The 25,324-nt window shown below is 38.8% G+C and overlaps 2 protein-coding genes across 3 annotated transcripts in view; both read right to left on the reverse strand.

Moving 5' to 3' along the window:
* Positions 1-5,054, reverse strand: part of LOC306852673 (ceramide synthase-like) — a 9,621-nt gene extending 4,567 nt beyond the window's left edge. Inside the window, exons 1-5 of one of the 2 annotated variants that reach the window (XM_079389698.1) lie at positions 4,822-5,054; positions 3,292-3,473; positions 3,129-3,212; positions 1,350-1,572; positions 1,176-1,271 (exon numbers count right to left, since the gene is read on the reverse strand). In XM_079389698.1, coding sequence (XP_079245824.1) covers positions 1,176-1,271; positions 1,350-1,572; positions 3,129-3,212; positions 3,292-3,416 — 528 coding nt within the window. In that variant the 5' untranslated portion in view covers positions 3,417-3,473; positions 4,822-5,054. Of the gene's footprint in view, positions 1-1,175; positions 1,272-1,349; positions 1,573-3,128; positions 3,213-3,291; positions 3,474-4,465; positions 4,547-4,821 lie in introns of those variants that run through there. The other variant, XM_079389697.1, reaches the window with a different exon arrangement.
* A 2,239-nt stretch (positions 5,055-7,293) lies between these two features.
* On the reverse strand, positions 7,294-23,206 carry LOC306852674 (myc-associated zinc finger protein-like). The gene is made up of 7 exons (XM_079389699.1): positions 22,514-23,206; positions 22,243-22,381; positions 18,413-18,714; positions 16,578-16,825; positions 14,868-14,931; positions 11,443-11,614; positions 7,294-10,801 (listed from the first exon to the last, which is right to left on the reverse strand). Exons 1-7 carry the CDS (start codon positions 22,544-22,546, stop codon positions 10,482-10,484), a joined length of 1,278 nt encoding a protein of 425 aa, XP_079245825.1. The 5' UTR covers positions 22,547-23,206; the 3' UTR covers positions 7,294-10,481.
* Positions 23,207-25,324: the final 2,118 nt, after the last annotated feature.

Below are 25,324 nucleotides of genomic sequence, written 5' to 3' on the forward strand. Positions count from 1 at the left end.
TATCCATCCATCCGTCTATCTATCTATCCATCCATCTATCTATCCATCTGTCTATCTATCTATCCATCCATCCGTCTATCTATCCATCCGTCTATCTATCCATCTGTCTATCTATCTATCTATCCATCCATCCGTCTATCTATCCATCCGTCTATCTATCTATCTATCCATCCATCCGTCTATCTATCCGTCCATCTGTCTATCTATCTATCTATCTATCCGTCTATCTATCCATCTGTCTATCTATCTATCTATCCATCCATCCGTCTATCTATCCATCTGTCTATCTATCTATCTATCTATCCATCCATCCGTCTATCTATCCATCCGTCTATCTATCCATCTATCATCTATCTATCTATCCATCCATCCGTCTATCTATCCATCCGTCTATCTATCCATCTATCATCTATCTATCTATCCATCCATTAACACATCAGTTAAGATGCTAATCAAGTATTTACATGTGCTTTAGTTTGTTAGTAAAAACATCAAAATACGTGTTTCTTTAAAAGCACAACAAAAGATGATTAAAACAATGATTTAAAATGCACTTTAAAGTAAATCTTTTAATCTGACATTATTATAATGTGCACTTTTTAAAAGTGTACTTAAGTGTGTTAAGAAAGTATCTCTTTTAAAAACATTTAGATTTGAAGTTCACTACATGTGCACATTCAATACTATTAAGCACACTTCTTCACAAAGCCATACATATATGGAACAAATGGAAGCTTGTTTCCAACACGGAATAAAAATAAATAAATAAAAGTTCATGGTAACTTTATCTCTCACAATTAAGCCTTTTTTCTCAGAATTACAAGATATAAACTTTTTTTTTTTTTTTTTTTATAAAGTTTTTAATTTTATTATCCTGTGGCAGAAATAATATTTCACATAAGAATGATATTAGAGTGAGTAAATGATATAATAATTAATCTATTTTTTTAATTGAACTTCCCCCATAAGTGTGTGTTTTTTCTCCAATAACTGTGTGTGTTTCTGTGCTGTGTCAGGGTCTGCATCTGCGCACGTCTGTAAACACTCTTCACTATGAATAATGCATTAAAGCCTGACATTAGTGAAGCTGTGCTTAATGCTCCACACACACACAGTTACAGCTGAAGCGGAGGATGATGGAGCAGGGGACATCATCTGATCTATAATGCATGTACCTGGATGAGGATTTTTCCCAGACAGACGGACGGCGTGCTGAGCTCAGCCAGGAACATGACGCCCTGGAAGTAATCGCCCTTCCCCTGCCTCCAGAACTGAGAGAGAAGGAGCAGATGTGAATATGAACACATGCTCTGAGACACAGCTCCTGCTCTGAGAGTGAAGACACTCACCACAGACACGGGGAAGCAGACGGTCACCATCACCACGTGATGCAGGATCATGAGGAACTCTCGCCGCAGATATCCGCTCACAGCCACAGCCCTGCATCTGGAGCCGTTGTCCACCTCGTGACCTTTGACCTGGAGCTTGTACCAGTGACACAGGAACATGGCGTAGATGTCGTACACAAAGTACGGCACAGCGAACAAGATGTAGGAGCTGGTCAGCCAATGCCTGAGACACACACACACACACACACACACACACACACACACACACACACACACACAGAGTCAGTGCGGGAAGCAGGTCTATCGTTACTTCTGAAAAATAACTGCACTTTGGCATCATCTGTGTCCCTGCAGCACACAGAAGCAGTCATGAGTAACACAGGTATATCTGTAGCAATAGCCAACAATACATTGTATGGATCACAATTATACATTTCTCTTTTATGACAAAAATCATTAGGATATTAAGATCATGTTCCATGAAGATATTTTGTAAATGTCCTACTGTAAATATATCAAAACTTCATTATTGATTAGTAATATGCATTGCTAAGAACTTCATTTGAACAACTTTAAAGGAGATTTTCTCAATATTTAGATTTTTTTGCTCCCTCAGATTCCAGATTTTCAAATAGTTGTATCTCAGACAAATATTGTCCGATCATAACAAACCATACATCAATGGAAAGATGATTTAAAAATAATTGACCCTAATGACCGGTTTTGTGCTCCAGGGTCACATTTTAAAAAGAGTACTTATGATGGAAATAATAGACTTTAAAAGAATGCACCTAAGTGTGAACTTAGACTCTTAAGGGCATGCTGTCTGCAATTAAATGAAAATGCATTATAGTTTAAATGCATTGTATTATCTGCAAGTGCATTTTTAAAAATATACTTAAGAGTTTTCTTTTTCACAAGGACTAGTAAAGGGTGTTTCCAAACTTTGATCTTGTTTTTTTAAATAAAGGAAGATGTACATGTTCATATGCTGTATAAAGACTGAGAATATGATCTGAAAATAGTAAGTGTGATATTAAAAAGAAATGTTGTCTAAATGAAATAACTGGCTTTTAAAGTCTTGTGATGCTGAAGTCAAAACACATTCTTAAAATATTTATTATTTGGAAAACATGAATTTATATTCTTAATTTCACGCTACCATTCAAAAGTTTGGGGTTGGCAAGTCTCTTCTGATCAGCAAGACTGCATTTATGTGATCAATAATACATCACAAATACTGAAATATTATTAGTTTAAAACAGCTGTTTTCTATGTGAATATGTGTTAAACTGTAATGTATTTCTGTGATCTGCAGCTGTATTTTCAGCATCATTACTCCAGTCTTCAGTGTCACATGATCTTCAGAAATCATAATAATATACTGATTTACTGCTCAACAAACATCTCTGATTATTATCAATGTTGAAAACTTCATGTTTGTGGAAACCGTGATACCATTTTTTTTCAGGATTCACAGAGGAGCAGAAAGTTCAAAAGAACAGCATTTAATTAAAATGCATTGCATCCTTGCAGAATAAAAGTATTAATTTCTTTTATTAAAAAAAATATTACTGTCCACACACTTTGTAATAATTGGTGGTGTAATTAAATCTGCTTATTGTTCTAAAGGCTTTTAGTTGTATTATTACTGAATTAAGCCTGGTTCATATCTGACTGCACATATAAATACAAACACATCAACCAAGAAGCGCCAACACCAAATCTGTTCTGATTAAGATTAATTTCATCTCATAAAGTGATGAGGGCTGCACCTACTGGTCCTCGATGATGTCCTGACAGGAAGAGGAAATGATGTAACCGGCCGTAGACGCCATGATCGCTTGGATGGATGACACCAACCTTCCAAATATAACAAAAGAGAAACGTTACTATCTTTTGGCCGAAAGCAGCGCAGCTGAAGCCAGTGTGAGTGAGTTACCGGGCAGAAACAACGACAGCGTCGCCCTCCCTCCAGCGCAGCCCCGGGATGCATCGGAGACACTGCTTGGACAAGAGGAACAGTCCTGGGAAGAACACCGAGCCTGCCGCTAGGATGGACAGCATGGTTCCTCGCGGGTGAAGTCTGATAACACTGCGCTCGATCCAGTCCAGATCCCGCTCCTGCAGACAAACACACCTCTGACAGACCAGCAGGCAGGGAATGCATCCTCCGGTCTCAACTGTGTTGCATTAACCCAGAAATTATGTACGGCTCAGATGCTAGCACATGTGGCCAGTCACAAGCAACACAAGTCTAACACATGCAAACAGAGTCACATGCCACAGCCAGGGTCAATAATACCCTGCATCTCTGCCCTGAACCTCACGGCCTTTATTAATACAAGCAGCCTACTGTAAGCGCTTCCTGATGGCTGCTGCTGAACACACTGAACAACTGCTTTACAGGAGATGCATACCAACTAAAATACACTACTGTGATAACTGCCATGTTTTATGAATCTGAGGCGTAGTAAGAATACACATATATATCATGCAGTGTATTTTTAAATATATAGCTATTTATGAAATTAGTAAGCAGATTTTTTTATATTACTTTTTTATTATTACACTTAAAATATATATTTTTAAAAACGAAGGATATTTTTAATAATTTAAGCTAAATTACTAATATGATTTAATATTAATATTATTAGTGTGTGTGTGTGTGTGTGTGAGACAGAGTGTGTGTGTGTGCGTGCACATGAGTGTGTGTGTAAATATATTACTTCTTACTATACTAGAATAAATATTAAGCATAAAATAATTATATTAAGCATAAAATAATTATATTACCATAAACAGCAATAAAATATTACAATAAAGTTCTATTTTTTATAAATAATAATTGTAATCATTATACACAAATTGTACAACAGTGACATAATGCAATATTTATAGAATATATTAAGCATATTATTACAAATATAGTAATAATATAGACATTTCTGAAATACTAAAAGTTATTAAAATAATACTAATATAGACAGATAGAGTATGTCATAAACACTTTTTAAAAGGGATAACTGTGGGAAACGCCATAAATGCCCCAGAAATGAGAGGTGTTTTGAGCAAAACAAAGGATGGAGCCTGTATCCCTTCATCATCTTCATCACCTTCATCATGCTGCTCCTCGGGGCTCGGCAGTAAAGCAGCTGTAAGGGGATGATCCAGAGCAGTCTGTGTTCAGAAATGCGCAATGCGTTCAGCAGCAGAGGAAAGCGACGGGTTTAGAACACATCTACACACAAAATGGTCGACCATTCTTAAAACACGAAGCGTTACGACGCGACAAACCTGTATATCGGCGTCTATATGCCCTTCTCCACACGACACGTTATCGGCGCGTGCACGACAACGCTCGTGTGTTTGCATGACATAACGATAATAATCATAATCATAATAACCCAGGCCGTGCTGCCAAACTAACAATCATGTGAATGACGGAATGAAGAAGAGAAGATGAACATACGCGACGCTCAGCGGCCTGTCGACGCTCGCGTCCCCGCAGAACCTCGCGGCGAGGCGCCGGTGCGTGTTTTCTCGACGGACATCATGGCGTTTACCGTTCCGTTCCGTCGCGTGGATCTCTCGGTCTGATGGAGCTTCAGTATCGATCAGTCGCTCACAGAAGCGCTCGAACCTCCGGCTTCCAGCCCTGCGCCGGTGCTGTGGCGCAGCGGAGAGCTCGTCCCTCGGGAGAATAACGCCAGCTGCTAATTGTTTGTGAGAGGATTCGGGAAATCAATAAACAGGTCAGGAGCAACCAATCCCTGGAGTCCAGAAGTGCATCTAATATGGCTTGTTATTCATTAAACGCTGTCTAAAGCCCACATCACGGCTTCTTCCTCTGTGTTCAAGCATTAAATGCGGAATAAAGGTCTGTTTGAGGCACGTGTGATGATCCTAATCACAGCCAGTGCTTTCCTGGAGAAGATGTTGGGAAGCTTTCCATTTGATAACAAGGCAAGAAATGACTGATTCTGAAATCAGATTCTCATATTGTTTAAATAGGCTACATTGCTTGATGGAAAGATTTCTATAAAATGTTTGATAATAATATCTGATATCAGTATTGGGGACAGCAATGCGTAATTAAGATTTATTATTAGCCTATCATTATTATATTTACACAAATGCCAAATGACTTTTAGACTTCAAACTTCAAAAATAATATTTGCCAAATGTAAAATTTCAAGTCTTTTTTTTTTTCAAAAACTTTGCTATAAATCTGAATGCATGTAATAAAAATAAATGGTTGATTCTGAATGAAAATTCTCAAATACTATAAACTACACTGTAAAAAGAAGTTGAGCCAACTTAAAAAAATTAAGGCGACCAGCTTCAGCAGATTTTTGAGTTTTACAACAAAAAGTTGAGAGAACTCAAAAATCTGCTGAAGCTGGTCGCCTTAAAATTAAGTTGGATGCACGATATTATCGGACTGATATCGGAATCGGCCGATAACGGCTTTAAATGTAAATATAGGCATTGGCCCGATTATGCGGATATGTCTTGCTGATAAGAGGAATACTTCACTCACATGTGCTCCGGGTGTGCTAGTGATTAGATCACAGCAGTGTGGCTCATTCCTGAAGCAATGTTGTGTCTGAATGATGATTAGATTGACTGTTTTAGCTCTTAATCTGTGAAAGCACTACAGAATTACAGGTTCAGTGTGTGATAGAGTCAACAGTAATAGCCTCCCCCGGGTCCTAATGCCACTCAGTCACCTGTTTTAATCCCGCTGTTGGCCTACCTCTAATAAACTGAAAGTAATATACACAAATAACATTTGTTTCTGATTAAATAAAGCAGTAATTGATGTCATAAAATCATGAGTATGTTTTGATTTAAAGGTCAGAAGCTATAGCTTACATGAATAAAAAAATTACAAATATGACACTTATAAATTAAATAATTTGATATATACTGATTTATTCGTTAATTTGTAATATGCCATATTTTTTTTAAAAAAATTATGATCTCTAAAAGATTTTCAGAATTTGTACAACTCTTTTGCTTTAAACCATCTACAAATGTTAAATCTTAAAATAAAATGTTAAGGTTACTACGGCATCTTTCTGAAAAAAGAAGTGTATTTAGTTAGTTTCAAAGCTTCAATGTACTGTCATTATAAAAGAACTTCATTATTGTTTTAATTCTAACACATATGTTCTTGTTAAAAACTGACCAAAATTAAAAAATAATTTGCTTGTAATTTCCACACAGGAGAGATTTGGTGTTGTTTCCAAACAAAAGGAAATATATCGGTATCGGCAAAAATGAGTTGAAAAATATCAGATATCGGCAAAATCCAATATCATGCATCCATAACCCAAACAGACTTTTTAAAATGTGTTGCAATGACTATTGAGAACAGCCATTATGTCTTACAAAATAATAAAATACAAATTCTACACTTAAATACCAAATTAATTTTAAGGATTTTTCCTATGAAGCTTTTAGAAAAACTAAAATATAGAAATTACAGCAAATTCAACATGGATAGCTAAAAATGAAAAGGCAATGAGAAACAGTGGCTATAAATGCAGGGAAACCACAGTTTAGTATGAAACCCATGCAACCAGTTGCAACTCAGTATGCATATAGTAAAAAATCTCTTTTAATGCTCAATATTCAACATGAGTGTAAGATTTGAACCCATAATACAGCAGATTGAACAGCACAAGGTTATGGTTATCAGAGTAAAGCCTTCTTCAGGATATCTGCAGGATATCAATGCTTCCTCGTAACAATGGCTGTGATTTATGTGTTGAATCGCTGCAGGGATGAATCATAACGCCTCTGAATCTGATAGCACAGATATTGAGATCCGGATAGACATGTGATCACATTATTGATGCGCTGGATTCATCTTCAGGAGGATCAGAAGTGCTCCAGTCTCTGGATTATTATATCTCAGATCAAACACACACTCATTACTCCATTTCCTTTTAATAGTCAAAATTACAAAATGATAACATGATCTACATCATCTACAAAATAATAACATAATATCCATGATCATGGTAAGCATCAACATCTGTTTATAGACATGCATACTGCTAAGAAATATAAAAATATAAATATAAATACATCCCATTATTATTTTACTTTTGTTACTGGTTCATGGACTATAATTTAAAATAGTTGTAGTGTTTGACGAATTAAATGCGGTAGATACAGTAAGGCATTGAGATGCATTGCCAGAGCTGTAAGAGATCGGAGGTATTATTATTTCAGCTTAATGCTAAATTAAAAGAAAGAACCTAAACAGGATCTGAAGCTTAAAACAACTAGGTTTCTACACAGGAAGAACAAATCTGATATTAAAATGAAGCTCGTGATTAAGCAGATATACAGTACCAACACTAAACCGATCAAAGCCATCGCTCCTGAACAAAAGCTTGAGCTAGTAGAGATCGATTTGCTTGTGATTCAGCCCTTCTTTAAACACACCGTTCACACATTCACAGAAAATACTAAAGAAAACACAATCTTCTACAAAAGAGTCTTAGTGGAAGCAGTAACAACAGCTCAGAAACGTTCTTGCAGCCCTGTCTGAGATTCATCGTGCTCCTCTGAATGAACACAGCCTGATATCAGTCTCATCTCCCACAAGCCAACTCTTTGGGACGTCCTGTAAAGAAGCAAGCACCTCACAACTCAGATCTAGGTATATCTGATTAGAGCTCAACGATCAGGCCAGCTTCCAGGTTCACTCGTGTAATGCTTGGATAATCAGACAGATTCAGTTAAACCACTCAGACTCCAGAGTTTGATTATTTGGCCAGTACCACAGAGACATGACTGAATCTAAGATGTTTTCTGTAGTTTTAATCAGCATAAACTAAAGCACTGTACACCACCTTTCAGGAGTTTAGGGTCAGTAAGATGAAATCAATACTTTGATTCAGAAACAACATTAAATTGATCAAAAGTGACAGTAAAGCCATTTATAATGTTACAAAAGATTTATATTTCAACTAAATACTGTTCTTTTAAACTTTCTATTCATCAGAGAATCCTGGAAAATAAAATTTATCAGTTTCCACAAAAGTATGGTTTTCAACATTGATAATAATAATAATGTTTGTTGATCAGTAAATCAGTATATTATTATGATTTCTGAAGATCATGTGACACTGAAGACTGGAGTAATGATGCTGAAAATACAGCTGCAGATCACAGAAATACATTACAGTTTAACACATATTCACATAGAAAACTGTTAATTTACATTAGAATAATATTTCAGTTTTTACTGTGAAACATCTTACTAACCCCAAACCTTTGAACAGTAGTGTATAAATATTTAAACAATACATCATTTTTTCACATTTTGTAACTAAGAGTTATTTTTTGAGCGTGTGATGAGAATCGAGGGGCATAAATGTAATAAAACTGCGTCACGATGACAGAAGTCTTCATGGAGCTAAAGACCGGAGCTGTCTGTCCCTTCTCTTGGTTTTAGGGTGAAATATGAGCCGGACACATCAGCTTCACACCGCATCGGTCACATACTGTGTGTGTCTGCAGGTCCTGTTACTAAAGAACATTAGTTAATAAATCAGCATCTCTCCGTTCAGCTCCCTTAACTTCTCTCTTTCATTTCCCTTCTGCTTTTGTCTTTCGTCACCAGAGCTATTATGACTTATGAATGGATCTTAACGAACTGGAAATCATATTACAGGCAGAGGAAATACAGTAGCAAAACACAATCACAGTATCATCATCAGAGTCCCGCAGCCATGACAACAGAGCAGAAGAAGAAGAGAAACGGTGGATATGTTGTCCTAAAAGCGTTAAAGCAATAGTTCACCCTTCATTTACTCACTCATGAGATTGTCTTTGTTCTGTTGGACAATTTAGCAGAATGTCTGAGCTGCTCTCTTTCATGCATTAAAATGAACGAGAAACCAAAGAAAGTCAAACTCCAAAAAGGAAAAGAGCTCCATTTGTGACGATGATCTGAATGAAAGGCAGTGAATGTTTCTTTGAGTGAACCGCGCATTGAAACTAAAAAACACTGCCCTCTAAGTGTCTTTTGCAGCTTTATGCCCTGATCCTTCTGCTCGAGCCGAGGCTGCTTCAGAAGACCAAGCCGCAGGAAGCTGCACACATGAACTATCAGAGGGTCGATGTAAAGCGGCTTCATGTGCATCTGAGAGCTGTTCTTCCACACATATCATGCTACAGTAGTTGTCATCATTTATATGCGTGTGTGTGCATCAGTGTTGGGCTCGTTACTCAAAAAATGCAATATATTACTCATTACTAGTTACTCCTTTCAAAAGTAACTCTTATTTTCTGGCAGCAGTAATTAGTTACATCACTTTCTTTCCCGTCCCACAGAAGTTGCATATCTTCTCTGTAAAATTCAATATATTTCTGCCTCATTATTTGACCAAATCCACATTGGATCGCAGTCAGAAGTTATTATAAACACTCAGTGGTGATTCATAGTAACGTTTAAGTGTTGTATTAATCTCATTAATTGTCATGTGCAGCTTGAAGCTAATTGTAGCTATAATTTTTCTGTTATACCCATATATGATTATATACCATGATATCCATAAAATAACCATGAAAACACATAAGCTCATAAGAAAATGTTTCTTTCTCAAACAGATGTTATAGAGTCTATATCAGGATCAGAGGGATGAGGGCAAGCCGTGTGACGCCGGAGTAAAGTAATGCCACGACTACACTTCAGTGTCCAGATCATCTTTCCTCCTGACAAAATCAATGTAATAATGGCAATATGTCCATCCGCTGAATGGAAGCTTTTTCATATTCCATGTGCCTGCTGCACTGGTGATTTCACGTGCCTGAGCGAGGGGAATTATTGGATTGTTGGAGGTTAAATCAGTAGGGGTTGAGGCATTGAAAGTAACTAAATAACGAGCTGTTTTAAGGATAGTAACTGTAATATTATTACTGAAATCGTATTAGTAATCAGTTACTAGTTTCTGCACAAAGTAATATTTATTACTGCCCAACACTGGTGTGCATGTCATCAACTGAAGGACTTCCAGTCAGAATGCCTGCTTTCACAGTTTGTCCGTGGCGTGTTTAGTGTTGTATGATGGCTGTTTGTGTCATGCGTGTGAGTGTAGGCCTGCTCTGCTAGCTCTGCGGGATGATGCTGGAGCAGTCGGTCACCAGCAGGTCCACCACCGTGTTCCCGCTCATGAACACCGCGGGGGCCGACACCATGCTGCAGAGCGTGACGGTGCTGCTCTCGCTGCTGCTGGGGCCGCCGGGGCCCGGATCGCTGGTGGGGGGGTTGTGGGTCCCCATGTGGCCCTGCAGCTGCGTGGGGGTCTTGCAGTGAACGCCGCACAGCTGGCAGATGAGCACGGCCCCGGGGCCCGAGCCGCTCTCCTTCCACTCCTGCCCGTGGTGCTTCTGTGCGTGAACCCGCAGGTACGTCAGCGTGGTGAAACCTGCGGAGCATTTCATTGGCCGATCACTGACACCACCGCAGAATGACTCATTAATGATAATTACAGCAGACAAGCTGACTGTGTAAGTCATTTACATGAGCCTGTTTATGCAATTAAAGAAGTTTGTTGAAATACTACATCACAGAGACCACAACGACCTCAATCATCAACAGACAAATAGATACAGACAGATAAACAAAGAGAGAGAGAGAGAGAGAGAGAGAGAGATAACAGATGATAGACAGATAGATATACACACTAGTCAACATTTGAAGTGGATCAAAACCTTTCAAAGTTGTCCAACTTTGATGAACTGTTTTGATCCACTTCAAATGTTAACTAATGTATAAACACATACACACACATACATATATTGCATTTTAAATCACTTAAATTAATCATTTTAAATCATCCAAGACAACAGAACCAAACTAAACTGAAAACCGTGGGTAATGTATTGAACTGTGGGCTGCTGTATTGTTGCATCCCTAACACACAGACACACAGACACACAGACAGACAGACAGAGAGACAGATAGACAGACAGACACACAGACAGACAGAGAGACAGATAGACAGACAGACAGACACACAGACACACAGACAGACAGACAGACAGATGTGTGTGTTCTCAGACTCACTGCGGTTGCAGAGGTGGCAGGAGTGATGCTGTGATTGGTTGTGCACCCTCATGTGATCCGTGATGTAGGCCGCAGACAGCAGTTTGCCACAGATGTGACAGGGAACCTTCTCTTCGTGTCTGATCATGTGAGCGCGCAGACGGTCCCGCGTGGCGAAGCTCGATTCACACGTCTGCACCAAACAACACATGCATGAGCACATATAACAACCGCCTCACTGAGGTATATAACGCCTTTAACCTGCCATACGTTTACATCGCATTAAAAACATTCTCCACAAAAATAAATAAAACAACATACAGTGCCCTCCATAAGTATAGGAACAGTAAAGACAAGATTGCTCTGTTGGCTGTGGAGTCAAGACATTTACAAATATGATTAAAAGATGAATATGAGACAAAACTTGTCGAAACTTGTAGAATGTCACATTTTATTATTGAGTGATTCAACACACAGATGTTTTAGCAGCTAAGAAGTTCAGCACTTTTATAGTTTCATCCCTCTATCTGATGAGAGCATAAGTACTGGAGCAGTGCACCCTGAAGAGGTGGTCTCGGCACGCTTTCAGACGAACCCTGGAGCGGTTCGTTTGTGGTGAGAACACGATCGGACCTCAAACAGACCCAACCACAAAAAGAACTGCGCATTTTTGGACTAAACCTGCTGCCGTAGTCAGCTGTGCTGTGCATTATGGGATGAGGAAGTGTTTGATGACAGTTTGCGGTTTAGCATGGCAGGTCGCGGACAAACTTGGGGTTGTGAGGAGGTGCGGAGCCTCACAGAAATGTGTAATAATAATGAAATAGCAGTGTGCTGTCTGCTGCATTTTACTCCCGTCTTTGTTTACTTCCGGGCGCACCGTTGGAATTTCCCCGCACGCTCTTTCTGACCAATCAAAAATCAGTTTAGGGAACATGTTAAAAGACACATCTAGCAACAAGTGAAGCAGATGTTGTCACGTGACTGCATTTTGGTTTGTTTCAGCTGGTTCGGACCAGAGCAAACCGTGTGCTGTGAAAAGGAACCAAAACGGCTAAAAATAGCTACAATGTATATTTTTTGCCTTTGGTCCGGACTAAATGAACCGAACTACAGACGTGAAAGCACCCTAAGTGATCAGCTGTGTCCTGTTGCATTAATTCTTCAGATATTAAAAGCAGGGAATGTGTCGTATCAGTTATATCCATTACTTCTGTATTCTGAGTCTTGTATTCGATGATGACACACACAAACCAGGATGAAGACGGGGGAGCTGACTTTGAGAGAAAAGCAAGTGAGTCGGATGCTAAAAGAAAAGAGGAAGTCAATTAGAGCTCTAGCAAAAACAAAGGGCATGGAGAAATCAAGAGTTTGGAAACCACCAGCGACCAACAACGACCTGATCGGCTGAGAAAACAACAGTAGTTGATGACAGACAAATCATAAAAGCTGTGAAAATGAATCCTAAAAGACGTGTCTGTAAAATCAGCAACAACTTCCAGAAAGCTGGGGTGATGCTCTGACAATCTACTGTCCTCAGGAGGCTTTGACACAGAATTACAGATGCTACACAGCAAGATGCAAACCTCTGACCAGCACCAAACATAGAAAGACAAGATTAGAGTTTGCAAAAAAGCACAAAGGTGAGCCAGAAGAGTTTTGGAACTGTGTTTATGGACCGATGAGACAAAGATGAACCTTTATCTAAGTGATGGGAAAGAAAAAATGTGGAAAAAACAAGGGAACTGCAATGATCCCAAGCATACAGCCTCATCTGTAAAGCATGGTGGAGGTGGTGTCATGGCATGGGCATGCATGCTGTCTCTGGAACAGACCCTCTCAACTTTACTGATGACTTAATGTATGATGACAGTAGCAGAATGAATTTGGAAGGGTACAAAACCATCTTGCCTACCAATATTCAAGAAAATGCCACCAGATTCATTGGGAAGTGCTTCATATTGCATCAGGACAATGACCCAAAACACCCTGCCAGTTCAGTCAAGGAGTTTATAAGAGCAAAGAAATGGAAAGTCTCAGATTGCCCAAGTCTATCTCCAGATTTAAATCTGATTGAAGATGAATTTCACCAGCTGAAGAGGAGAGTAAAGGCAGAAACTCACCTAAACAAGCAACAATTGGAACAGGCTGCATTAAAGGCTGGGAAAAGTCTGGATGAGAGCAAGAGTCTGGTGATGTCTATGGGTCACAGACTCACTGCTGTGATTGATGAACTCTAAAAGTGCTGATCTTTTTATTTGGTAAAACATGTATGTGTTGAAATGGCTAATAATAAAATGTGACATTCTGTAGTTTTGTCTCATATTCATCTTTTAATCATATTTGTAAATGTCTTGACTCCACAGCCAACAGAGCAATTTTGTCTTCACTGTTCAATACTTATGGAGGGGACTGTAACAGATGGTTTGTATATTGCAACATTAATAGAAAGATGCAACAACAAGAAAATCAGAATCATTATATATTTAGCTCCCAGAACTGAAGATATTGAGTTTGTTCAACTAATTGTGACCTGTGCTGGCAAAATGAGTCACAATGAGCTAATTTTCTCCATTAAAAGAGTTGTTTGAATCTGAGCTACACCTGTTTGAAGTCGACGGAGTCAGTTTAGAGAAAAACTAGCTTCCTGAAGGGTCCACAGAAAAATCACAGAGCAACATTACATCTTTCCCCCACTTCTTTTCTTAATAATCATTACTAGATTAATAATCACAATATAGCTATTTTTGATTTCATCTTTGTTATAAGAACAGATGCAAAAAAATTACAAATAAGAAACAAGCTTATAGTGTATTACTTTTTTCATTTTACATCTACACAAGCATTCAAGAAATCAAATAATAAAAATGTAAAAATCCCTTTAGTGCATTCACTACAAATAAATTGATTATTAAAATTTCAAAAGCAGTTCAATCAAGTGCAACGAGTGATTCTCTCTTTTCTTTTATTGTTAGATGAACATTAATGTGACAGACGGCCTATATAAAGGCTTACTGTACTGCACAGATCTAATATAGCGTCACACATCCGTGTTTTTCCCCAGCAGTTCCCCAAACGTTCACTTAAGATGTAACAGATTATGTTTGCGTGAACACTTGGCCTGCTGTAATTCTGTGTATATATCGGGATCACACGCCGTCGGTGTCGTCTCCATGCAGGTGCTTCGGAAAACCTCTACTAATACTTTTAGATGTTTAATTACTATTTGGAGCATTGGGATCACTAGACGAGGGACAGATTTATGTGAAAACCTCAAACTTTTTTTTTTGCCTGCAGCTCAAAATTAACCTGTGCGCATTCACACTCATATTCCCAGCACGGGTCACTTATAAACCAGTAGTGCTCTTACCTCAAAAACACACTAAAATCAAGAAAAGACTCTTCTTTCGGTGTAAACTATACAAATGCAACACAAACTTCCATACCGGACATTTGAAGGGTCGTTCTGAAGAATGGACCTGTCGGACGTGACTGTTGAGATGATCAGGCCTGTGAGATCGAGCGAGAGACGCGTCAGTCTAGTGTTTTAGCAGTGTGTGATCACATTAGGGCTGTCAAAATATTATCAATATTCAAATTATATTCGAATTTAAAAGACAATTTCAGTTATGGGGGAAAAGCTTTTGGCTTCTCTCCTGAGACAACGAGAGGGTGCATCGAGCTAAATATTACTAATGCTCGTTTAAAGCAATAAAATAACACGACTATCTGTGAAAGTGTATAATGTTTATAAACCAAATATAATTAAATAAGCTGCTTTAACAATTATTACAAAACGGCATCATGTATGCATAGTTTAATACAAAGAAACGAAAGCCAATCACACAGAATACTTTTTCATTTAAAAACATGAGATGCAGACGGATGAAAAAAAAAGCCATAAAGTTGAGACGTTTTTTAAAAGTTGAACTTACATTAATTTTACATGCTTTCTAAACATGCGGCGAGACGCGAGTGCAACGCTGATAGATGTCCCTCTAGAAAATGAGATAAATATGCGTTCTGTGTGAACAGCTTGGTTTCAGTTCTGACGTAAACAACATCTTCTCTGCATTAATGTTCTCTTGTTCTGCAATATTTTGAATGAACAACGTAGCAGCACCGCATCTAGTGGGTTCAACTGGATCGGCTAACAAAACCAATAAAGGGGTCATCGGATGCCCATTTTCCACAAGTTGCTATGATTCTTTAGGGTCTAAATTAAAAGTCTATAACATACTTTGGTTACATTTCTCAATGGTAGTGTAAAACAACACCCTTTTTACCCCGTCAAAATCAGCTGTTCAGTGTGCTGTTTCGGTGCATGTCCCTTTAAATGCTAATGAGCTCTGCTGACCCCGCCCCTCTCTTCCGTGGGGGTGACGAGCCGTTCTTATGAGACTGTAAACTTTAGCCACAGAACTTGCTAACTAGCACATTATTAGGAAAAGAGATTTGCAAAGATTCATAAAAGAACCTTATACTCGCTTCTGAAGGTGAAGCTGAATCACAAATGATTCGCAGGAACAAACACATTTAGGGAGATCGGGGTCGCCTTCCCTTCAAAAACAAACATAATCCACTATGTCTTTAAAAGACAATTTCAGTTAGGGGGGAAAAAGCTGTCAGGAGTAAATGACGACTGCTATATTCATCATTACATCCAACAGAACGCCTCAATCACTTAATCAGAGACGTTCTTATCTACACCTGCTCCGGAGCCGACACAATGGAGGACTGATGACAGCTCAATCAGGGCGGGGCTAAGGTAAAACACAAGTGTCAATCAACAATCGGCCTCTGTGACGTCACACAGCCAAGAATCTGAGAATGGCTTGATTTGAGAAAGGAGATATTATTTAATCAGGATAAAAAATAAACACTGGGTGGATTTTTATGATTACAGGATGAATGTGTGCACACTGCCAACACACATTTCAGTTCAAACAACATTTAAAAGTGAATTTTGCATCCGATGACCCCTTTAAAAAGCATCGTTATCGCATTTCACACACCACTGGTAAGGCTGCCTGATGCACACCTAAAATTCAAATGCATTCGAATATGGATTTTTAATTTAAATTCGCCGATTATTCTTATTTGACAGCCCTAGATCACACTCCAGGCAGTATGTGTAGCTGTGAGGTGTGGCCCACCGTGAGAAGGCTTTAGCGCAGTGTGGACAGACGTAGGGCTTCTCCACGCCGCCCTGGTGCGAGCGCACGTGATGGCTCATGCGGTCCTTGCGCTTGAAGCGCTGCTGGCAGATGGGGCAGGAGAAGGGCTTCTCGTCCGAGTGCGAGAGCCGGTGGCGGTTTAGATGGTACACGTCCCTGAAGGCTTTGCCGCAGGTCTCGCAGGCGTGGTTCTTGCGCACAGGGTTGGGGTTCTGGTTTACTGGCCTCTGAGGGAAGCAAAGAAACCAGGAGACGGTCAACAGTCAAAATATAAGCACTGTATCTGTAAACCTGTGCCTACCTGCAGTTCAGAACCAGAGACACACAGTCAGTTTAAACACTGGTTTGTTTAGTGTTGTCCTGTATACAACCAGTAAACATGAACTAGTGATATTATACCCGACTGTGTCAGAAATCAGTCAGCATCTCCTGGATCTGATTTTCAGGGCCATTTGTACTGTTATACAGGGATGATTTTAGGTTTTACCTCTTGTACAAACGACAGCATGCTGCTCTTTTATGCAAAATACTACTGTAGTCAATTAAGCTAAATAAACTCGGAAACAACTTTATTTTGAGGTTTCCTTGTTACATGTACTATTATAATAACAATATATTATGCACAATTACATGCAAGTAACCCTAAGCCAAACCCTAACCATATAGTAAGTACATGTAGTTCATATTACTCAGAACTTAAATAATTACACTGTAACAAGGACACCTTACAATAAACTGCAATCATAAATTCTCTATTCAAATAATTAGGATATAATTAAATAGCAATTACAAGCAATTAAAAAAAAAACGAATCAATGCAGTTTAATGTGATAATATGCATTAAATAAGGCCTTAAATAAAATATCAAGAAATATATCAAGTGTTGCGAATAATGAAAGTGGTGTTCATTATGCCTCGTTTTATATTTCGCTGCTATTTTTGCAAACTAGCTGATATTTTCTCTGCATCCAAGAACTTCTATTATTATTTTCCAGTCATTTAAGATTACAGCATACACATTTTTAAAAATAATTTTACAGAGACTGCTGGCACTAGGGTTAGGAATCGACAATCAATTCTAATTCCAGAATCGGATACTTGTAAAATTAGAATTTCAATTCCACCTATCAATTACTGTGTTACATCTTTTTTTTTTTTTTAAGTTGGTTTGATTTTTAGTTTTTTTAGTTGACAAAAATGTATTTGTCTTTGAATCATTCACTTCAAAAACACTGATTCATCATGAAACAACTGAATCTTGAGTGAGTCAGTGAATCATTCCATTCAGAAATTACATGAGATTTTGTTTAGTTGTCTAATGATTCTTCTTCAGAATTGTGAGAGAACTACAACCTCCATTTGAGAAAAAAAAGGCTCAATTTATCCAGAATTGTGCGGCTCTATTTTGCACACAAACAGCTCTTAATCGAGTCCAGTGTTTATGCAGCCGGCTGATTTTTGTTCATGGTATTCAGCAGCAATTAAATGTTTTACAAAAAGAGACACAGAATAAATGTTTGATATCTAAATGTTTGACTTTGTTTTTCTTAACCACACTGGAATCGGAACTGAAATTGATCAAATTCAAAGGATACCTAACCCTAGCTGGCACATATTTCTATTTATACGTCAGCTACCGAGCTTTTGAATTTATGTATTCAATTGATTATACTTACAGGTGTGCAAATATCTCAAACTGAGAGACTAGTATAGCCAAGGCTTGCTTCTACTCATCAGCAATACATCACATGTACATTAATCTGGTCACAGCATCATGTGTGAGTGATCATGTCTGAAAACACACGGATGCCCACCTGTACCGGCTCCCCTGTTGCCATGACGATTGCGGCCGGAGGCGGGAGGGCAGTGACGGTCTCCATGGCAGCGTGGTTGCTGTCGGCACCGGGCAGCGTCTGGGGGATGGAGAGGTGCAGCAGAGAGAGCGGCGCTGGCTGATGCTCCACGCTCTCTTTGGCCTCGTGGCTCTGCGGCGCCCCCTTCATGCGGATCCCGGTGTGGACGGACTGATGCCGCCGCAGGTTGTAGCTGTTCTTGAACTGCTTGCTGCAGATGGAGCAGATGTGGGCGGCGCGGGCCGGTCTGGACACCGGCTTCACTGATGGGACGGACAGACCAAACAGAGTTATCAACAGCAGTGAGAGGGTTAAAGCGACAGCTCAGCCGAAAATGAAAATTCTGTCATTAATTACTCACCATCATTACAAACCCGTAAGACCTTCGTTCATCTTCGGAACACAAATTAAGATATTTCTGAAGCTTTCTGACCCTGCATAGACAGCAAGGGAACTACTACGATTATGTTTTCAGAAGAATTTATTGAATAAAGCTGTTATTTTTGTTTTCTTTGCACACAAAAATTATTCTCATAGCTTCATAACATTACGGTTGAATGACTGATGTCACATAGACTGTTTTAACGATGTCCTTACTGCGCTTCGATGCGAATAAATCGATGCATTGTGAATCGATAAATGATTCTGAGATTATGGGAATGCATCACGATTCTCTCCTGAATCGATTCTGAGCTTAGTTTAACAGCAGATGGTGTATTCTGCCAGCAAATTACAAGAATGTTCACAGTGGGCTGTTTACATTAATCTCACGTCATAAAAGCTGAGGTGTAAGTACATTTAACCACCTACATGACTCAACTGAATGCTCTTCGTGAAAAAACTAGCCAAGAGTGCCATCTGCTGTTAAAAACTAAGATCAGGATCGCAATGCATTCGGAAAATCTCAGAAATGATCCACGAATCGCGATGCATCGATTTATCGCCCTGGCCCTATTGATCGTTGGTAGGACTCTTGCTGTCTATGGAGGGTCAGAGAGCTCTCGGATTTAATCAAAAATACCTTAATTTGGAAGGTCTTGCGGGTTTAGAATGACTTGAGGGTGAGTAATTAATGACAGAACTTTCATTTTTGGGTGAACTATCCCTTTAAGGTACAGTCACATTAGCAAAATTATAGCGAAACTTCAGCGACCAACTTTAACCCTTTGTAAAAATTTGCCCAGGAATTCCTGAATCATGCCGACTGCGTGTTTTGCCATGAAAATTCACTGCAAAAATAGTAAATGTGAGCGCATCTTTACAAACGCACTTTTTGACCTAGGATTTTCCAAGAATTACTGCTAAATTTCACAGGCAAGAGAGGTTGATTGTCAGACGCAGCATTCACACAGAAGCCACGGTCAAGCCAAATTTAAAGAACGGCCAACGTGTGAAATCTTTCGCTCTTAGTCAACATTGTGCAGATTTCAGCTTCAACAGACTTATGATCATAATTAAAAACTTCTTATCGGGTAAGAAAATGCAGTGTTTCCCATACATGGATTTATTTGTGGCAGCCCACCACAATATCAAAGCTGACCGCCACAAATAGATTTTCCAAAAGGCTTGGACTGTTGAATAAATATGAGCACTGCACGTTTCAAAATCAAACCCCGGTGCGGGTGTTTTTATATCACTGTATTTCAGAAAGAAACCGACTGTCTTCATCTTGTATATAATGTCTGATGAAGCAGTGTTTGTGAGCGGAGCTCTGCTTTGTGTGCAGCGTTACCTCGCTCTCTCGCTCCAACAGCGCCTCCTGCTGGCAGACAATTCATTTGCATATACTGAAATAGGGCTGTCGTGATCTGTCGATTTTAGTCGACTATTCGATTTTTAAAAATCCTTTAATTAATTTTGCTCGAGTCGACTAACCGGCAAAATACCGGAAGTGGCGCATTTCACAGACGAGAATCCAGAAAACACATTATTAGACTGTTTTCCAAGGCTGCATGATCCATTAAACACATTTAAAAATCATAATTAAGCAGAATTGTGAATTTACAAACGCTATGATTTAAATAATTATATGATGCAGTTCACACAGTATATGGTCTTTAATTATGTCCATGCGTGTAGTTAAGCTCGTGCGTCTCACAGCAGCTCCTCAGAAACTGTGATTATTTACATGAGGAGCGTCTCAAACTCATCTCTGCTGTTCTGAGTTTATAACCTTCATCTGGGAACACATCAGATGTGTGAGGTAAATCATTTATAAATCTACACAAACACAGGAGAATACATCGAGATTTCACAATAAAAGCTCAACCCTCGCTCTGAGTTACACGGTTTGATCTCCACATATTCATTTAATTACAGCAGCTGGAGCATTTCTGTCCTAAAGAGATGGACAAATATTAAATATTAAGAGTACGTTTGAATTAAATGGAGCGTGGTCAATATTAAACCAGGATTAGATCGTGCAGTAATGTGTAAAAACAATCCTGCGGGCCTTAGTGATGCGTAATCTACATTAGCTCTATTGTTTATCATTCATTATGTATTTTAACAGTTTTGTTCAATAAAACCATATGATTTCTTGCTTTTGATGCTTTCCTTGAACTAATTATTATTGCCTCATTTCTATTATATATGTATTTTAAGTCATTTTAAAGGCTATTGTTCACTTACATCTATTTTTTTGTTTTACCACAAAAAAAAAAATTATAATGCCTTATGAAATCAGTTTTATTTCCAAATTCATTTTTTTCCATTTTCATTTTTCTATACTCTGTTTTAATGGTTAAATTAATTTTTATTAATCAAAAAGAAAGTCTAATTAGAGTTTTACAGTTGTATCTGTACTAAATTCTGTTTTCCATTATTTTCTGGATTCCATTTTAATAATCAAAAGCATCTCCAATTAATTGATTTTATTTATTTATTTATTTTTTCCCAGAAGTACGCACATTTACATTTTTCTCCTAAATAAATTCTGGTAAATGCTCCTTTAAACAGTGTTTTGTGATGATGATGAACACCTGGATATGATGTCATTCTTCACTATAATACTGAACTGATTTCAGGGATCTGGACCATAGAAATTTCATAGAAATAAGTAAAATTGTTGATTTTTGTGTGTGAAATTATTCTTTTAGATTAATCGATAAATTAGTCGATAGATTAATCTAAATAAAAATAGTCGTTAGTGCAGCTCTACGATCGTATGTTTATTGTCTTCAAGTTTCCTCAGTTAAAATGTCTCTATCTGCGTTTTATTCAGTGATAACTGGACAGCTTTGTTCATGTCAGGGCTTTGACGGAGCGTCGTCAGTGCTATTACTTCTGCGATGCATGTGGAGTTTCTGCTCAAGAGCGCCCTCTGGCTTCTGGTATGAATTAAACACTCATTACATTACGTCTGTACTCTGTAATGCTCACAACAAATACGAAGGAGAATACTTTTCTCTAAAGAACAGGATATTTTTTAAAGGTTTTGTCTCTTAGTGGATGCATAAGATTCCCTGAATTATCCTCATTGATATTATTATTGCAATAAATACCAGAAATCATGGTGGTATATTTTTCAGCCCATGTTCACCTTCATGCAAGATTTCAGATCGCATGGGTTTCCATCAGAAGCAGATTTTACAGCGTGACTGACTAAATTTCAGCTGTTTTTAGTGGATTTTTAAAACCTTTCTAGGTTTTTGTTGCCCGTGCCCCTGTTTCTACAGGTAGGGCCTTATTAAAACTCCTAACGAAGGCCATAACGAAGCACGGCTGAAGAAATAGGCCGATATCAAACGCAGCGCTGCTCTATATGCCCCCCCCCCCCCCCCCCCCCCCACCAGGTACAGGGTCCTCATTGAGAGCAGCAGTGTCCACTGTCGACGGGGGCGGGGCTATGTGATCGGTGGGCGGGGTCTGAGGAGAGGTTAGCAGCTCTGATTGGAGGCTCCCCTCCACGGGGGTCTGGGAGGGTGTGGTCTGGGAAAGAACAATCAGAAAGTACTAAGTTTGAATTCTTAACTTCAGTGCAGGTACAGCTGGGTTTAATGGCCTAACGCAGATGTTCCTTAACAACACACACACACACACACACACCTCGTGCAGTCTCACCTGGAAGAGAAAATTGCTCCAAGCGGCATCCATTTTGTTCCACTGCGATGAATATTATAATCAACAACACAGTCCTGAAGATTAATAGCGCAGCATCGACATCCTTTAGTCTGTTTTAACTATTCTCCCAATCTCTCGTTTAAAGCACGGCTCAGATTAGCAGGCAGTAATACACACTATCTAGTGTTCACTTTGCTGCTGTCCAGCTTTAACCCGAGACATCACAACACCGCGCTATTTATTCATCTGCAGTTAAAATGTCGAAAGCAATCGTCTTATTTCTACTCTCTTACATCATGCATTATAAAAGGCTTTTTAGCCGTTAAAATGACGGTTAGACGTGATGCGCTTGACGCACTCTAAAGAGCCAAAGTTACGGTTTCTGTGGATAAATCAGTGTTTTTTTCCTCGATCCCGCGATAGGCCTCTCGGGTGTTTGTCGAAGCCTCGCTGTAGATTTAAGCGGTGACCCCGGCGAGTGACGCTGGAGCCCGGCCGCAGCCCGCCGCTCCACCTCGGCGCTTCGATTCACAGGATGTCATCTTTCTTTTTTTATCTCGCTCTCTCTCTCTCCTCCTCCCTCCCTTCCCTGTCTCTTTCTTCCTTTTCTTTTTTAATTCCTCTTTCTTCTACCCCCTCCTCTCTCCGCTGTGTCCCGGTTCTTCTTAAAGGGATGCGCGCGCCGCTTCCTGCGCCGACACAAAACAGCGGGAACTGACGTCACGTGACCCATCTACTTCATTCATAAAGAAACATTAAACATATTTTCCCTGAATTGACAGAAGAAAGAGAAATAAATAAACATGTGAATTAAATGCTTAATAAATCAATAGAATGCATTATACTTTATTCATATTAAAACATTTCGGTATTTTGGAAAGACGCTATACGAATATTTATGCATTGGTTGAGTTTTTGTGTAAGGTGTTTTGTGAAGACAGTTGTTGTATTTTATAAGAATAAAAAAATAATAATAATTTGCTTAACACAAGCTTTTGAAATTTAATATTAAAAGTTTATAGAAGTTTAATAAGTTTTAAAGGCATTCCATGTTTCAAATTTTTTTAAAATTATGAAATTATTTTGCTATCTTTAAGTTCAATATTACAGTTTTGACTTTATTACTTGGTTATTATTGTTGCTGCCAGAATCTGACATTTAAAATATATATATATATTTTAAATCATTTAAGATTTCTGTGTTATATAATTGTTTTTAACATTCCATATATGAATATATGACCGCAAACACACTGTAAGCCTGCTAAATTAATTAAGCAAACATATGCACATTTAGCCATGAGTGTAAAGTGTACTTATAACCCGAAACATGTGTCCCAGATTCTATTTGGCACAAGGAGCACTGATATATGTGCCATTTCCCCTTTAATTACAACCTCTGAAAATTACTGGGATCGGGAACATCTTGGGGATTTCTGATATAATAGTTTGGCTTCATATGGAAATATGATGCACAATTCAAATTTTAAAAAGTGTCCCACATTAGCCTAATCCGGCCTATTTTTATGTTTTGCACAAGTCTTCGGAGGAAAGATGCTCGTTTTGATGCGGATCTGGGATCATAAGATACTCATATTCTGATTATTCCGTGTAAACAGCATATTTACAGCCTTAGTCTCGGTGAAAGAGAAACGTTAATGAGGCACAGTGCTTAAAGACCTGCTCAAATTCAGTGTTTGCGGCCACATGAAGCTGTTCTAGAAGCAAGGATAAAATAACTTTGTGTTCCCACCTAACCAAATGAGCTGAAATGCGGTACTTTATTCACTAAAATGAGTTTAACCTTACCACACTGCTGTTATTTAATACATTACATGCACTAGAATTGTACTGAATGGAAGGCCTATCAAGGATTTATTGACTTTTAATGCACCTTATTTAAAAATGAACAGAAATATGTGCTTTCATATGAAGGGAACCAGTCGTGGGCCACATGTTTAAAGAACATCAAAGACAACACGAGACCAATCCACGTTAATATCAATTTATTATCATTTAAATTGCTTCGCGCTTACTTTTCTTCCATGTGTTTTGATTTCAGTAATGAATATGTTTGGAGATGTACTGAAAATGTCCTCTCAGCAAAACCTCCACTTCTGACAGTCGACACAAACATCCAGCTGCACACCTCAGGAGAGCCTCCTTCACCACCGTGCATGGATCCAGACCAGCTGCAGTATTAGCTCTGACATTATAATGATCATGAAGCAACATCACAAACGAGTCAGTCCATCCAACGGCACAATCTCACCGGCCCTCCAAACACTGCACCACATCCCATACACTAGAAGATCTGCATGCACTGTTTACTTTAAACCAAGCATAAAGTAGAAGGTTATACAGAGAGAGAGAGATCAGAGCTGGTGTCATCAAGTTCCTCTTGTGTTCTTCTGGGATATCTCTGAATGAAGCCGCTGAAGCTCAGATGCTCTCTGTGAAGCGTCCCAGGATCAGAGCACAGATATACAGTATATATACACTCCTGTGCACTTCACTTCATCTGCACAGAAACACCGCTGTGTAGAGTTCATCTTCCATCGTGCCTGTCCTGGAGCTTCAGTAATGAGAAGATCCAGCTCTCCCCGAAAGAGCAGTGATTGTAACCCGTTGTAATTAAATCAAGTCTGTTTTTATATTGTCTAAAGTCTGAGTTAAAGGATGCTCATCCCAGCCAATAAGTCATATTTTTTGGTGTGTTTGTGTACAAAAGTGGCAACCAGAGCGCATCCCATTCAGACGACGCATACACACAAACAAACCCAGTATTAATACTCACGTATTAATAACCATA

Source organism: Barbus barbus (genome assembly GCF_936440315.1).
Source record: "Barbus barbus genome assembly, chromosome: 32".
NCBI lineage: Eukaryota > Metazoa > Chordata > Actinopteri > Cypriniformes > Cyprinidae > Barbus > Barbus barbus.